Source organism: Podarcis tiliguerta (genome assembly GCF_965153285.1).
Source record: "Podarcis tiliguerta genome assembly, chromosome: 9".
NCBI classification, from domain to species: domain Eukaryota; kingdom Metazoa; phylum Chordata; class Lepidosauria; order Squamata; family Lacertidae; genus Podarcis; species Podarcis tiliguerta.
The window spans coordinates 30,750,727-30,767,040 of NC_139542.1; the positions used below are offsets into that span (position 1 = coordinate 30,750,727).

The window sequence follows — 16,314 nt, forward strand, 5'->3', positions numbered from 1 at the left end:
GTTTCAACTAATTTAAGAGTAGTTTAAGTGATTTACTAGTCAAGTTGCATCTGCTTCCCCACTCAGAAGTCTAAGTGGAATCTTTGCATGCATAAGCCCCACTGAGTTCAACTAAACTTCTACTTTCTCTTGCACTGCTTACTGAAAAATACCCTCCTTATCATTCTCGCATAGTACCCAATTTCCCATTTCAGCATAAGGCAGCCAGCTATATCTTCTCCCCTCCATCCCCCCCACAGAAGCCCCCCCCCCAAGTCCTTATCCCACCAATGTCTCCCTTTTTATCAAAGGGGAGGGCAACAAAGGAAAAAGATAGTCTCCTTTAAAAAATTTTGAAAACACACCTTCCTTTTTAGTATGGAAGAAAGCTATTTAGGGGGAACCAACAACGTAAATACCACCAGAAAATAAAAATAAAAACTCTTCCGCTTCTTTTTTTCCACCGGTGGGGGTGAGTGTGAGGGAAGAAGGAAGTGCTTTCCAGTTCTTTGTTTATGTTCTTTGTTTACTTTGCTGCTGGATCTTTGATTATCTAGCTGAGGGGGGTCCCTCCTGGATTGTTAGTCGGCTCTGCATAATTAGTTGAGCTCTTAAGTGGAAAGATATGGTTGGAGCTGAAAGACTTTGCTGGTTTGTGTGAGGACTTATAATAATTTCTTATAGGTAGGAGGGAGAGAGCAAACAAAGCAGGAGACATGGTGCCTGCAAACTATCTGTAAAGTATGGTTGGGCTGAGCTACCCCCTGGGAAGCTGTCAAATCTGTTCACCGGTATATTGCCTTGTTGAAACACTTATCAGGTGTTATTTCAATACCGCTATTCAATGATATGGTGATTTATCGCACAGCCCTAGTCCTGACTGGTAGCTGTGCCAGATTTTTTTTATCTACATGTGTTGGGGATTGAGCCTGGGATATTGAAGATGCAGAGTGTAAAGATGCTGTAACACTTGGCTATTGAAATATCATCTCTGGGCTCTGACCATGTGAAGTATGGGACATCTCTTGAAATGAGGATCCCAGTAAACAAGATGCTGAAATTACATATTTCCCCCTCTTCTCCCTTTTTAGCTACTAGATATACAGAAGCTAGCAAGCTTCACAAGGGAAAGAATTAGGCTATCTCATCTTGGGATACAACTCCTTGTGTTGGGGTTATATTTAGGGATATTTTGAGTTTTTGCACTTCCTGTTGAAATTGACGAGAACTGATTGTCCATTTGCGCAGCAACTTGATTGTGTCATGTGATTTGACAAAGGCAACTTGAACTTTGGGCCCCATGTCCAAACTGTATTTGTCAGTTCTCTGTTTCAGCATGATGATGTGGTTTAACTTTCTGGCCTCTTAATTGGCAGTGTTGGTGACCTTGTTGTGCACCGTGCTCCATGGTTACCCAGGAGCTGTGAATCATAGAGTGTAAATACCAAATATCAGTGTCTCATCCCTCCCCCATTCTCACTTCCTTTCTTTGCAGGTATTTAGAACAGACCTGATCACTGCCATGAAGCTGCCTGATTCCTACCAGCTGAACCCGGATGAGTACTATGTGCTGGCAGACCCTTGGAGACAGGAATGGGAGAAAGGAGTTCAGGTGCCAGTCAGTCCGGGGACCATTCCAGAGCCAGTAGCCAGGTATAGCTTGGTGAACCCATTAGGAAACAAAACAGCTGTCCTATCAGTATCACCTTTCAGCAGCCTGTTGGGTTGCTTACTAAAAAGCAGATCACCTGATGACTTGGGTTCCACTCTGCTGATTTAAAGGTTACCCATCCTAGCCAACTGATTTTGCCCCAGGAAAGTGTTGCAGATGAAAGTCAGGCCTTTCCCACCAGCGCCTCTACTTGTGAATTAAGGACATCACATCCCAGACTGAGTGCTTACTTATAACAATACATGCTGGCAGAAGGAGGACTCCTGTTTCCTATTTGAAAATGAGTTCTTCCTAATTGAACATTTGTTGTAGCCCTTCCTTGTGAGCAGATCCAATGTTCTGTGTGCTGCCTACTCAGATATTCCAGGAAAATAATCACAGCACTTTAATGAGTTACTTGCTTCTCTTGTGCCGCTATTCCCCCCCCCCCCCCAAAAAAATAATATATATCTGGAAGTGGAGCAGTCATCAGTGACTCTGGCTAGGATGTGGTTTGAACTTCACAAACATATATTTTTGCTTAAAAAAAAAGTTAATACATCCTTTTTGAGAATCATTGTGATTTTGACTTTCTTTAAAATGCAACAGGTCTCTCATTGTTGCCAAGGAATGCCAGCAAGCACTGGTTAAATGTTGATAATTTTTTAATGGCATGTTTACAAGGATAGATTTTACTTCTGGTGATCATGATGGTTGACCTGCACTAAGACCAATTTTCAGAACTCCCTGTGATCTAGTCATTTTCTCTTGTGCTGGTCTCCCATTTGTTTTTCTAGAAATCCTAGTGCTACCTATATACAATTGAACCAATTGCAGCAGCAACAAGTGCTATGCAAAATTCTAAATTCTTGAATGTCCCGCCAAATGAAGTCACATTGGAAAGTGCATACATTGGTACAGATTTTCCTGCTTTGTGCAATTTGTTTAAGTAGCAGAGTGAACAAAGAGTCTAAATGAGACTCTTTGCTCTTCTGTCTCTCCCAGTATTGTCACTCTTGGCAGCAGTTCTCCAAGGTCTTAGGCAGAGGTCTTCCCCATCACATTTTATCTGATTTCTTTTAACTGGAAATGCTGGAAATTGAACCTGGGACCTTCTGTATATGAAGACCCACCCACAAAGCCCCAGTTCAGATTTCTGCATTCAAAGTCCAGAGGGCTAAATGTTTTGCCACTGAACCTAGACATAAAGAATAGGGAAGCATCCTCCCATTGGCTCAGGAGTTGTTAAATTCCCACCATCCCTGACCCTTCACTGTGGTGGCTGGGGCTGATGGTAGTCGAAAAACATGGGGGGGGGGCACAGTTGCTCCAACCTGGCCTTAACTCAGAGCAGGCACTCTGTTTCTTTCTGTAAGTTTCTTTTTGAAAAATTCCAGATGACTATGGAATTTTATGTTTGTAACCTCTAGCCCTTGTTCCTGTCATGAGTATTGCCCCATGATTCTTTCATGTGACTGCAGCCTCCGTTAACTTCCAGCTTCGAAATGCAGTCTCGTGTTATGAAGTAGACCTGTGATTGCATAATTAATGCAAAAAATGCAGAATGGCCTGTGTTTTAAACCCAGTTTTGGTCATATCAAAGTCTTTTCCCAAGCAGTGTAAATGTGATGCTTTTAATTTAGGCCAGAGGTGGAGAACCTGTGACTCCTATCGCCCATCAGCCCCAGCCAGCTTTGCCAGTGGGCAGGAATGGTGGGAGTTGTAGTCCAGCCACATCTGAAGGGCACAGATTCCCCATCCCCAGTTTAGATTCACGCAGAAAAAGAGTGGGTTATAAACATTCATAAAAACATTGATTTTAACCGCAGCAGTACATTTAAGAAACCAAATTGCTGTTTTGACTGTGTTGTATTTTCCTATTTTTACACTTTCACGCTTGCATCTTTTTAGAAAAGGAACTTTTGCAGACATCTTCTTCCTGTCACAATAGTATAATTACAGAAGACAATTCCTAAATTTCCAGAACACTATTTAGTGTTCTTATCTTTTGTTGAACTTTGGGGCTTGTGGCAGATTGCATAAAGTCAACAATTAGAATATGTAGATGCCTATAGAGTTCCATGTATAGGCATCCACATATGGAGAATTCCTATAGGGTGAATATAATCTTGTTCACCCTCTCTCACCGGGCACAGTGCAGTACAACAGACTGCCGGAAGAAATGGGAGGTCAACTCACACCTTCCAATTCCTCATCCAACTTTTCCTCTCCATTTGGTGCAATTTGGTCATGCTGGGAAGGAGGAAATCTATTGATTTCATGGGAATCCTTGTGTGAGAGGTCTGTGGCACAATGACTTGCATTTTTACACCATTTGTCACTCTGGGCCGCGTCACTGTTGACAGCAGAAGATGGAGAAACATTGACTGTTTTTTTAACACCCCCAGAACATCTACCATCTACTGACCATGCAGTCTCAGTACATGGATTACAGTACTATCTTTGTAGTTTCTAGAATAATAGAATAATTCAGTTGTAATTTGCATGAACTGGTGTGCTGTTTGAGTGATGTTTCTCCCTCCATATTTGTGTGCTGCAATTAGTTTTTTTTAAAAAGGGTATCATCTTTGTGTTATTTTTCTTGGGTATGTATTATTCAGATGCTGGTGTCAATTTAAATACCGTATTTATTCTAATGTAATGCACACCTTTTGGGGCCAAATTACATCCCCCAAATTAGGGTGCACATTAGATTTGATGGCGCCAGCAAATACCCTTTTGGTTTCAAGGTTTTGAAAATTGAGGTGCGCATTAGATTTGATGGCGCATTAGATTCTCATAAATATGGTATGTTGTAAGGTAACTTGAGGGTAATTTTAAATGGAAAAAATAGGATATAGATGCTTTCAATAAATAATAAAATTTATGTATTTTTATTTCTGCAGACGTGCATCCCTTTGGTGCTACAATATTTCCAGATGATCTTTTTCTGTTGTTATTTTATTACCATTATTTTGCTGCATAGCAATCTGAAGCCTCTGGCAGTAATTGCATTGGAGAATAGAGGTTTCACCACTTTAAGGAGGATTGCAACCTGGTGTAATTAACACCTCCTGTTCGCTATACTTTCAGGGTTGTATCTGAGACAAAAGCAGTCATATTTACAAGACCTCGGAAGTACATCCTTTCTTCAGGTTCTGAGCCCCCTGAGCTTGGCTACGTCGACATTCGGACCTTGGCAGAGAGCGTCTGTCGCTATGACCTTAATTTCATGGACGTAGCATGGTTGGAACTGGCTAATGAAGAATTCAAAGAGATGGGTGAGTGCAGCATCCAGTTACGGCCAGCTTTTGGCTGAGCTGTGAGACAAGTGACAGGGAGCAGTCTGGGGTGGTTGTAGTGCAGCTGCCAATTCATATGGTGCCCTTGTAGCTTCCAGAGAGAAAAGGAGAAGGATAGGAATGCTCAGAAGCAAGTTGTATATCCCTGCAAGTGGAGGAGAGAGGGGTGTGGAGAACTGAGGGGAAAGAAAAACAGCACAAATGTCAACACTATTTTTGTTGGGTGGCAAGGCAACAGCCATCTCAAATCTCTAATTCCTAGATTAATTTGAAGGAAGTGGAAAAAGGAAATGTGTTAGGAAAGCCAATTCCATCTTATCTTTGAATGTATTAATAGAAAAGTGAATGATATTTTTAAAACAGTCTAGAGTTGTTTGGGGACTTCAGAAGCTTCCAAACCCTTCAGGTTTCCCTAGAACTGATGGAAAAAATTGAACTGCTATAGTGACATTCACCTCTTGGCCCTGCTAACTAATGGCAACATTGTCTTGGACTTCTGACAATTGTATCATGCTTTTATTTTATTTTATTTTATTATTTTATTTTATTTTATTTTATTTATTTTATTATTTTATTTTATTGTTACATTTTATTCTGTAGCAGCAATTCATTGTTGAAACCAAATAGTCTTTCAAAAAGCATCTGGAATTTATTCAGCAATTAAGAAGGCTTAAGAGTCAACTGTGAAATGGCTAAAATTAGACAAATGGTCTGAAGTGAAGAGCGTATGTTCCCTTACAAAATGAATATTTTACCCCTTATGAAGGTGTGCAGTTCTGCAGAGCACCTTATAAAAACGTAGTAATAGTTGGCAAAATAGCCCCAGGAGCAGCTGGCTCTTTAAAAAGCTGAATACCTTGAAATAAAACATTTGTATGAGATTTTCAACCATCTACTGCAAAATCAATATGCTACGCTTGGGTTTAAAGTTTTGTTTTGTCCAGTATGTGTGTTTGGATTACTGGCAATAAACAAGAACCGTACTGTATTGATGCACACTTTTTCTGGGCTTTTGTTATTGTTATCTAATGGATGCTTTTCAGCAGATTATTTTGAAGGTACATGAAATTGTAAATAACCCACTTGATCAGTTGTTCAATGTTAACAGAGTGATCTGGTTGCTTGTAGATTGATAAAGGAAGCTGTGTCCTTCAATGTCTCTATTATATTAAAAGCAAACGTCATTGGATTGATTTCCCAGGGATGCCTGAACTGGATGAATACACTATGGAGAGAGTCATGGAAGAATTTGAACAGCGATGCTATGACAACATGAATCATGCTATCGAGACCGAGGAAGGGCTTGGAATTGAGTATGATGAGGATGTTGTCTGTGACGTTTGCCAGTCTCCAGATGGTGAAGATGGCAATGAGATGGTGTTCTGTGACAAATGCAATATTTGCGTTCATCAGGTACAGCAGCCAGATGCCATAATAATTGGAATTGAGGGTAGTTTGTTTAGATTTCACTGTGATAAGGAGGAGGTGATGAGGATTTAATAAGCCTTGGGTGCTTTTTAAAGATGTATGAGCATAGTAGGTGGAAGCATATACTGAGGCAAAGGTATAGGGATGCGTAGAGAGGTGATGTTATAAGATCACAGAAAATTCAGATAGGATGGTTAAGATGCCCCATTTAGTGGGTTTCTGAATTTTTAAATCATTAACTTTGGTTTCTTGCATGTCTAAGTGATGTTTTGCTTCTTTGCATATATCTGAACCCTAGATATCTCATGTTTCTTTCTGTGCCTTCTCCATGAGAGGTCTGAAGGATGACAACTGGAGAATGGGCCTTTTCTGTGATGGTTTCCCATTTGTGGAATGTGCACCCCAGGGAGGCTCGCCTGGCACCTTCATTACATATCTTTAGGTGCCTGGCGAAAACCTTTCTCTGTAACCAAGCCTTTGGCTGATTAAAATTCTATGGGCCTTTAAATGTATTTGGGGGGGGGGTATTGGTTTGTTTTTGTTCTGTTATGTATTTTTTGTTTTCATTTTGTATTTTAATGCTGGGAACCACCCAGTGTTGTTGTTGTTGTTGTTGTTGTTGTTGTTGTTGTTGTTGTTGTTGTTGTTGTTCTTCTTCTTCTTCTTCTTCTTCTTCTTCTTCTTCTTCTTCTTCTTCTTCTTCTTATTCTTCATACAGAAAAAACAGGATGCATCCAATAGTGTAAATAGAAAAGAGAAATGAATCTTAAAGATGCTGTAAAGAATGTGTGTTTGTTGTTAAATTAGCCTGACATGCTTCAGCTCCAGTGCTTTCTTCAAGGGCTTATCTGTTGCTAAACCACACATTAAAAGCCTTTAAAAGGCTTTTAAAAGACAGTATGTCATTGAAACCTCATTTTCAAGTCAAATTAACAGAAAGAAAACCTATTTTAACTAGAACCAGCCATATCTTGTAGCCAATATAAACATCCTTTCCTAACTGCTAAAAAACATCCTTGGAGTGAATCAAGTGGTTGGTAATTTGTGGATGATTTCTGCTTTCATTTCTCACAAACCTAGGTTTGCTTGCAAGTATTTAGTTCTGTGGTTTGAGGAGGGCTTCTTAAGAGCTTTTGCCCTTCAAGGTCTTTGAAACTGACAGTTTTTGACCTCTTAATTTGGCTTGAAAACGAGGTTTCTACAATTATGCATAACTGTATTTTAAATGCTCTTTTTATTTGTGGTTTAGGAAGTGTTCTACTTTATACAGATAAGCTCCTGAGCCAAAACACATTGGGCTCATTTAACAATAAGCATATGTATTTTCTAGCATCTCTCATGTTTCTGACATTACCTATCCATTTGGTTCCCCCATATTCCTGTTTTTTGGAAAATCTTCCACTTTGTGTGCTGCTCTTTTCTTCTTCTTTTTTGGTAGGCATAGCCAAAATAACATAAGGGCCCAATCCAGTGCTAGTCATGTACCAACTAGCTAGCAGCTCCCAGTAGTAATGTTGCACCATCCAAATACATATATGGAAAAGCTTCTGTAGGCAGCTCTCTTCTTGAGATGATCAATAAATAAAATATATCACGCAAGTAGGCAGACATTCTGTTTGCATAGTGCATCAATTTCATGGGGGAAAATGTAGAGCTGTCATCCTCATTTTATTCATTTTTCAATTTAATCTATTCAGAAATGTCCCAGACCCACAGACAGATCATTGGATTTGCTTTTGTTTGCTGTCATAGCCTACTTTTTGATAAAGATCACCATCTTTTTGTCTGGCATATATAGCCATGCCAATAACAAGCGTGTTCAGTATATGTGGAATGTGGGGCACTTTCATTTATAATGAACATGGTTGGAAGTGAACAAGGCATCCCACCCAACACAGCAGAAATGACAAATACTTTTTGGTGCAGAAGATAATTTATACGGAAGTTTTTGAATGCATCAGATTTTGTGGTTGGCTATTTCCTGTTGAGGGAAAAGTCTGCCGTGTGTTGTTGTCCCCCCCCCCCCCCCAGTGTTTTAACTATGCCCTTTCATACATGATACCTGATAAGCAAGAGAAGGGTAATTTTGTCTCTTGGGTCCTGCAATGGATGAAAACATAATGTGTTTTCATATCCAATAGGACAGACTGTCTTTTGAGCATGGTTTATCTTGCAAAATTACTTTAGAGTTTATTTTAATTATTTTTCATACTTCCCTTTTAATAAGTTGGCAGATGTTCTTATTGCATTTTGAGTTCAGTGAACTATACAAAGTTAGAAACAGAGCCAAGAAAAATGCCTCTGAAGGGGTCCTATGTTTGTGACAAGAAGAAATGTTAGTGACACAGCTGTGGTCAACCTTTCCTTGGGGCAAAGGTTGAGCCAGTGCCCAAAGCAGTAGCACTTGTGCTCTTGGAAGACCTCCTCTATTTTTTTTCACCTTCTCATCTTTCAGATGGGCATAGAAGTTAATGCTCTTATTTATATGTCATGCTCTTATTTTAGTCTCAAAGTCCTGGCTTAACTCCAATTGAGATAATTATTAACCCAGGCAGGAATCAGCCTTCCCTTTGCTGTCACAGCTGGTTATGATAGTCCTCTTTATTTCCTGTTCCAATTTCCTTGCTATTGCAGTGTAAGACCTCTCATGTTTAGGGCAACAAGAGGCAGGTGCAAATATGAACTTGGTGTCATGAGTACTACTACTACTAATATGGTCCTGCATGTTTGGGGATCTGAAACTAACTTCACATGCAGCCTGGTCGCAAATCACGGTAGCTTGTACTGGTGTGCTTTCTACATGATCCAGTTGATATGTTGGGGAAGCCAGTTCCTGACCAATTGGAAGCTGTTTTAGTGACAAATCATACAGGAGAAGTTAGAATTAACTTGGGGTACCTCTGTTCCTCAGGCCAAATTTGGTACAGGTACAGGTCTCAGTGTGGCCCACAAAACTGTTTTCCTCCTCATATGTAATTTCAGGTGTGGGACAGGTACAGATGCAGCTGCGCAACCAATCCCTGTAGAAAGCAGCTTTGCTAGCCCTGTGCTTGGTGCTCTTCCAAACAGGGCTGTCAAAGCTGCTTGCACTGTGGTTCACACATTTGCTGTGAGGCTGAACGAGGGGAGTATTATAACAAATGTTATGTCCACCAAACGTGCTAGAGAAATATTAGCAACAAGACCATACAATGAAGTGTCCTTTTTATTATTTGTTATCATTTTAATAATTGCTGTATTTTTCTGGGAGAGTGCTAGAGTCCTGTCTAGTCAAGTTGCATGGGATCAATTCCAATCTGTTACCGCTGAGGATGTGGACAAGTTGCTTGGACGAGTGAAACCTGACCACCTGTCTCTTTTATCCTTGCTCATTCTGCTCATAAAAAGCTTGCCAGGAAGGGCTGGGTGATGGGCTCTGTGGGTGGTGAATCCTTCCCTCTGTGAGGGAGCATTCCCAGACCAGGAGTCATTTTGGACTCAAAACTGTCCATGGGGGCACAGGTCAATTCTGCATCCAGGGAAGCTGTCTACCAGCTCCACCTGGTACACCAGCTGAGCCCCTACCTGCCTGTGTACTGTCTCACCAGATTGGTACATGCTCTGGTTATCTCCCACTTGGACTACTGCAATGCGCTCTACATGGGGATTTCCGAGCACAATGCAAAGTGTTGGTGTTGACCTTTAAAGCCCTAAATGGCCTTGGCCCAGTATACCTGAAGGAGCGTCTCCACCCCCATTGTTCAGCCCGGACACTGAGGTCCAGCTCCGAGAGCCTTCTGGTGGTTCCTTCACTGCGAGAAGTGAAGCTACAGGGATCCAGGCGGAGGGCCTTCTTGGTAGTGGCATCTGCCCTGTGGAACACTCTTCATAAGATGTTAAGGAAATAAACAACTATCTGACTTTTAGAAGACATATGAAGGCAGCCCTGTTTAGGGAAGTTTTTAATGTTTGATGTTTCTGCTGGGAGCTGCTGGGAGCTGCTCGGTGTGGCTGGGGAAATCCAGCCAGATGAGCGGGGTATAAATAATAAACTTACTCTTATTCTTCTAACTTCGTTCTTCATTTTACTCCTTTTCATTGTGGCAGGCATGCTATGGCATCCTAAAAGTTCCAGAAGGCAGCTGGCTGTGCCGAACCTGTGCTCTTGGTGTTCAGCCCAAGTGTTTGTTGTGCCCCAAGAAAGGCGGTGCCATGAAGCCAACTCGTAGTGGGACTAAGTGGGTACATGTTAGCTGTGCCCTCTGGATTCCTGAGGTGGGTGTTTCAGGCAACTGATTCCTCTGCACATGCTCAGAATGGAGAATACAGAGTATTGTATGTTTTATAGTGAGAGCAGACAGCCTTGGTGGTGGTGTCAACAAGGAGTGTCAGGTACTGAAGCCATTTGGAGAGAGTGTTGCCCCAGCTGCATCTGAAAATAGGATTTGCAGGAAGATAAGGTGCAATAGCACCCATCATCATGGACCCTGGAGTAGTGCCACCTGTCAATGGTGACCAAGAGGATTTGCAAGAATGTGAGGATACAAACAACACAGCTAGCTATGGAGATCTGGGTTCAAGTTCCTGTTTGTTGGTGACCACAGACCAGTCAGTTACTGCCTATACTACTACCTCAGAATGTTGTTATGAAGACAACTTTGGGGGGGGGGGTGTGAGGGAATTGTGCATGCTGCTCTGAGGTCCTTAGAAGGGTGTGATAAAAATGTAATAATTTTCTATCCTTAAAAATAGCTTTCATAAATGGTTGGACACTTAAATAGTTAGCTTACCTTTTTGTCCGTAGCAAGATCACTCCAGGATAGTCATGCTTCCTGTTCTTTGTTCACTGCTTGATTCCCACTCACCCCCTTCTTTATTTATCTAATGATTCTTAGGTGAGCATTGGCAGCCCAGAAAAGATGGAGCCCATCACAAAGGTCTCCCATATTCCCAGCAGCAGATGGGCCCTGGTGTGCAGTCTTTGTAACGAGAAGGTTGGGGCATCCATACAGGTAAATCACTCCGACTGGGTATTATGAACATGTATCTGCTACAGAAATCTCGCTACTGTAGTGAGGTTTTCATTTTTAACTTCCATGAAGGACATTAGAGTGCAGATGTTGTTTAGTCGTATGAAACATCAATTTAGGATTTTAATTTGGGGTCTGCTTTGGACTGAAGATATTTAGGTCTTGTTGTCATATTACTCAATGTCTGCTTACTTGAAATCTGAGGTAGTGAACTTGTAGCCAGCCAAATGTTGTCAGGCCCCCAACTCTTTATCAGCCCCAGTCAGCATGGCCAATGGTCAGGGAAGATTGGAGTTGTAGTCCAGCAATGTCCAGAGGGCCTCTGTTCCCTACCACTCCCACTTTAGTTGGTTCACTACACAGATATGCAACATCCTCATATTTTGTTTCTCCTGATGGTTTCCTAAGCTCCACAGCAGTCTCTGAAATCTATTTTGGTATAGATATGATAAAAAAGTGGAGAAGGTGCCATTGTACTTGTCTTGCTTTCAGGCTTCTTATAGGCATCTGGTTGGTCACTGCTTAGGTTGGTGGTGCTGTGCAACAGGGATGTTGTTCATGTTCTGACCTCATACTGTCCTGATATTTATTATGTTGTACAGACTTTACCCCCAAAGTAATTGGTGAATATGGTTGCCTCCAAACAATTACACATTTTGTGGGGGGTTTTATTATATATATATATAATTTTTAAGTAAATATTTTGTTCTGTTTCTTTTTTAAAAGCACTAAACCCACCGTTTTGTAAAGAGGAAACATGCATGTACACAAATAAAGAGAGACCACTACTAGGACAAGCCTAAACAAACCTAAACAAATACTTCAATTAATGTGAAACTGGCTCAGAAGGATTTTCTATGGCTGGTGATACTGTAGTTTTGCCAGTGAAAAATAGGCATTGGTGACTGGTGTATATTGGTGTGATAATCGGGCTCTGTCAATATAAAACTCTCTTCAGCTTGTTCTAATTAGCCCTCTCAGATTCCTAGATAAAGAATGATTACTTTTTCTCTCTCTCATTGTGATAGATTTATAGCACACACACGAGAAGACAATTCATGTTAGCTCACTGTTCAGTTAGTCGTTCTTTCATGTTTGTGCATAAAATATTTATTAACGTAGAGCACTCGCTTTGCAGCGCTTGGATTTTAGAATGCTAATAAATATTTTATGCATAAACATGAAAGAACTGCTACCTGAATAGGGAGCTAACCTGACTGTATCCTGTATGTGTGGGTGGGTGTTTTAACTACAAAAGAAGTCATTGTTTAATATGGAGAAAGATGCAAACATATAGCAAGCAACGTCCTCCCCTCTGTAGAAGGGAACTTGGGGGAATTCTTTTCATTGACTTGCCCATGCAGGGCTTTCGAGGAAACTGAACTTGGCTGTAGGGCAAGGGCATGTGTTAGGGGATTGCTCTGTGTGCAGATCATTCAGTTGCACTGGCCCCTCCCTGGCTTCACTCTCGGCTCTGAATCATTGATACGCCAGAGATTCAGTAGTGCAGCCAGACAGCCTTTCAAGCACTTTGCCAGAGGCTTTGTTTACTGCTCCCTTTCCAAACGAAGTGTAAAACAAAAGCACGGAATATGAATCATAGAAATCTAATTGGTGCCCAGTGCTTTAATAAATAAATACTAAAAGTCCTTTGCAGACCTTCATCTGTTTCCTAGAATCTTTGCCCTGAATATAGATACTGGTGGGTGTGTCCTGTTCTTCCTTATGAAGGTCCTGCAGAGTTGATAATGCAAACATAAAAAAGGGCATTGCTGTTGCTTTGGGGAACATGCTGTTTACAAAAACACCCACCCATGTGCTTGAGGGAAGGATCTCGGTTGTGGTTTTCTGGTATTACTTTTGCACATTGGGTTACTTTCCAGTATTACCCATTGCTATCACAAGGAAAGGCATTGATGCATGCATGACATAGGTGGTAGTTTGGTTTCCCCCTGCAAGTGAATGTGTTTGGGCATGCTCTGATAAGGTGGTGCTTGATCAGACATGCTTGATGGGCTTTCATTCTGATTTTTAATCTCTTAAGAACCAAGAGCGCTTGTGGTGATGAAACTACCCCATCTGTCCTGAAGTGTAGGATCACGCTAGTGCATTTCATGCAGGTTGTTCACACATACACTGCCACCACTTTTCTTCAAAACCACCTAGGTTTGGGGTGAGAAATAAACAAACAGCTTTTTTTTTTATCTGAGAGGAGAACAGAGGAGAAATTCCCTCCTGCCTAAAGGCAGCTGGAATCCAGTGTGTGGTTCCTGCTACCTCCATGCTAAGCAAGTAGCATGGAAAACCGACTGGTGCACGGATATATGACACCTGTTAGCTAAGTGATCTAGGATTCAAACTGAATGTTCAACCCCGGTCAATCCCAGGATTAAAATTAAAATATTTATGGAAAATACAAGATAGTGGGCAAAATAGGGAGTTTCGTGAAAGAGTGAAAATAAAAGTTTGTTCTAAATAATCCTATACTTAGGCAGTCTTACATTATATTCAGCCTAGTATAGGCCTGAATGCAGGCGTAACTTGCTTCCTTTTATTGACTATGTCTGGGGTAAGAAGGGTGGGTGGGTTCATTGATAGATCTAGGGAATTTCGCCATTACAAATTAGCGGGTGGTGGGTGACAAACTTACATCAGCAAGAGGTGCCTCAGAGGGGTTCTGGGTGCAGGCCTGCATCACAACCACACAGAGCAATATCACCACTGAAATGATGATTGAATATCTGTAATTATATGGCTGCAGATTTAATTTGGGAGATCCTTTACAAGAATGTACAGAATATCACACTGTCTCAGAGAAGGGAAATGTAGGACTGCAGTCTAATATATTTAATGCTCTTAATGTAAGTTTCCATCGCAGATTAACATTTTGCTTCTTGATTAATTTGCTTCTGATGGCAAGTGAGATGTGAGCTCTGGGACTCTTTAACAACCTTCCATGGCACAGATCATTCAGTTGTGCTAGCTCCATCCTCCTTGTGCCACATGTGATATAAAAGAAACTTAAAGATGACTTCCCTTTCCTGTCTGTGCATAGCTGGTAGATAGTTCAAAACTGTAAGAAGTTTCATGCTTAAGAGAAATTGTCCGCTTACTTTAGGAAACTGAAGTTATGGCTTCATGATATAGAAATGTTGTTATAATTAATTGTTTCCAGTTGAGTGACCACTTAAAAGCCAAGTAGTTACATGATTACAAACCCTTTTAGCTGTTGTCAACCCTAGCAATAGTCACGCTGACAGTTTCCTTTGGGATCGAGGTGGCAGTGTGCCTTTTTTATGTGTACATTTGAACAGGAGAATTGAAATCGCTGCATAGCTGCACAGCAGTAAGGATTTACTTATTTATTTTGACACTTTATATACCACATAATTACGGTTGAATCTAAGCCGTGTACAGGAGACTTTATGCAAGGAAACTAAAAATGAATTAAAACTGTAAAATTGGAATTCAATTAAAAAGCCTGCTGGAATAAAAAAATAGTATTTAGTAAGCACAATAAGTTTTGGGGGGCAGGCTTGTCTGACATTAGCTGGACAGGAATTCTATAAAACTGGGTCCACAATAATGAATGCACAAACCTTGGTGGTTATAAGCTGTGCATGGGAGACAAGTGACTCCCCCAAAGACCAAAGTTATAAAGCAGAAACGTAAGAGATAAGGCAGTCTTTGACATAACCTGGACACAAGTTGTTAAGGGCCTTGTAAATTAATACAAGAACTTTGAACATATGGAAGCATATGGGCAACTAGTGCAACTGAATGCTAAATGTGGATTTACACAACCATATTTGTGTAGATGAAGGAATTGCAGCATATATTTTCCTTTAACATCTTTGCTTAAGGAAAGAAGTAGTTGGCCCAATGCTTTCTCTTATGGAATGTTTCCAATAATTTCAGAAGGTGGCAGGAGGCTGTGCACATGGAATATCATCCCCCAATCCTCTCCAAATTAAGCAGATTTCTTTCCCTCCTGTGAAATCTTTCTCATACTCTTTAACCTAGATATGTGAAATGACAGCAGCATAGAGCCCAAATTAAAATTCAGCTTTACTGCATGGAGAAACTGTTCAGTGCACCCTTAGGTCACTGTCGGCCTGTTTGTCAGTGAAGGTTTATTGGGGAAGGCCAGAGGGCAATGTACATCTCACCGCCTTTCATATTGTGCCTCAGTGTTGACTTTATTCAAGCAGATTTATCTGAAGCTTCTACAGTTTGAACCCTGCTGTGCACTTTTAAATGACATCTGGCTGCTGAGTCAACCTGAGTGGGAAAACACTGAGGAGGAGGATAATTGGCTCCTTTTCACAAAAGGACTGTATAAATATCCTTCTGCCGCACACATATTTCTCACGTGAGATACGTTTGGGTTAAGTCTGGCATTTTCCTGTCATCATAAATGTCAGTGACACTCATTTATTCCATCCTCATTGGAGTTGGAGGAGAGCCCTGAAGGGGGAGAAGAGAGGTAGCGTGTAAAGGGATTTCTTTCTCTCTGTTAATGCCTATTGAAGCACATCCTGAAACATAAGCTATTTGCTTCGTAGAGCTACAAGCTGCTTGTTTGAGACCCACAGAAAGAAGTTCTGAAGCACTTCTTTTATTTGTTATTCTGCTCTGCCTTTAGAAATCTCAGAGCAGTTTATGTGGGGCTTGTAGTAGTCCTCCGTTCAGGTACTTATTGGGTCCACACCTGCTGAGCTTCAATAATGCTGCAGTATTAAGTGCTCCCAGACCATTAAGTGTGGCTACATGCAGCCTACATGTGAGCTTCTTTGCCAAGGATTGAAATATGATAGCAAACAGCAGAAATAGCTTTTTTAATGGGATGTGCAAGCAACTGCAGTGGCGATGAGGCAGGAGATGGCTATTACTACAGCAGAAGTCCACTTGTGGTTCTTGAGATTTGAGCCACTGTGAATATATT

At 41.1% G+C, this 16,314-nt stretch overlaps 1 protein-coding gene across 21 annotated transcripts in view; it reads left to right on the forward strand.

Moving 5' to 3' along the window:
- JADE1 (jade family PHD finger 1) overlaps positions 1 to 16,314 on the forward strand; it is a 153,893-nt gene that overhangs the window by 124,288 nt on the left and 13,291 nt on the right. For all 21 annotated transcript variants that reach the window (XM_083457228.1, XM_083457221.1, XM_083457217.1 and 18 more), the window contains 5 exons: positions 1,475 to 1,632; positions 4,724 to 4,911; positions 6,134 to 6,345; positions 10,447 to 10,614; positions 11,235 to 11,351. In XM_083457228.1, coding sequence (XP_083313354.1) covers positions 1,475 to 1,632; positions 4,724 to 4,911; positions 6,134 to 6,345; positions 10,447 to 10,614; positions 11,235 to 11,351 — 843 coding nt within the window. The remainder of the gene's footprint in view (positions 1 to 1,474; positions 1,633 to 4,723; positions 4,912 to 6,133; positions 6,346 to 10,446; positions 10,615 to 11,234; positions 11,352 to 16,314) is intronic.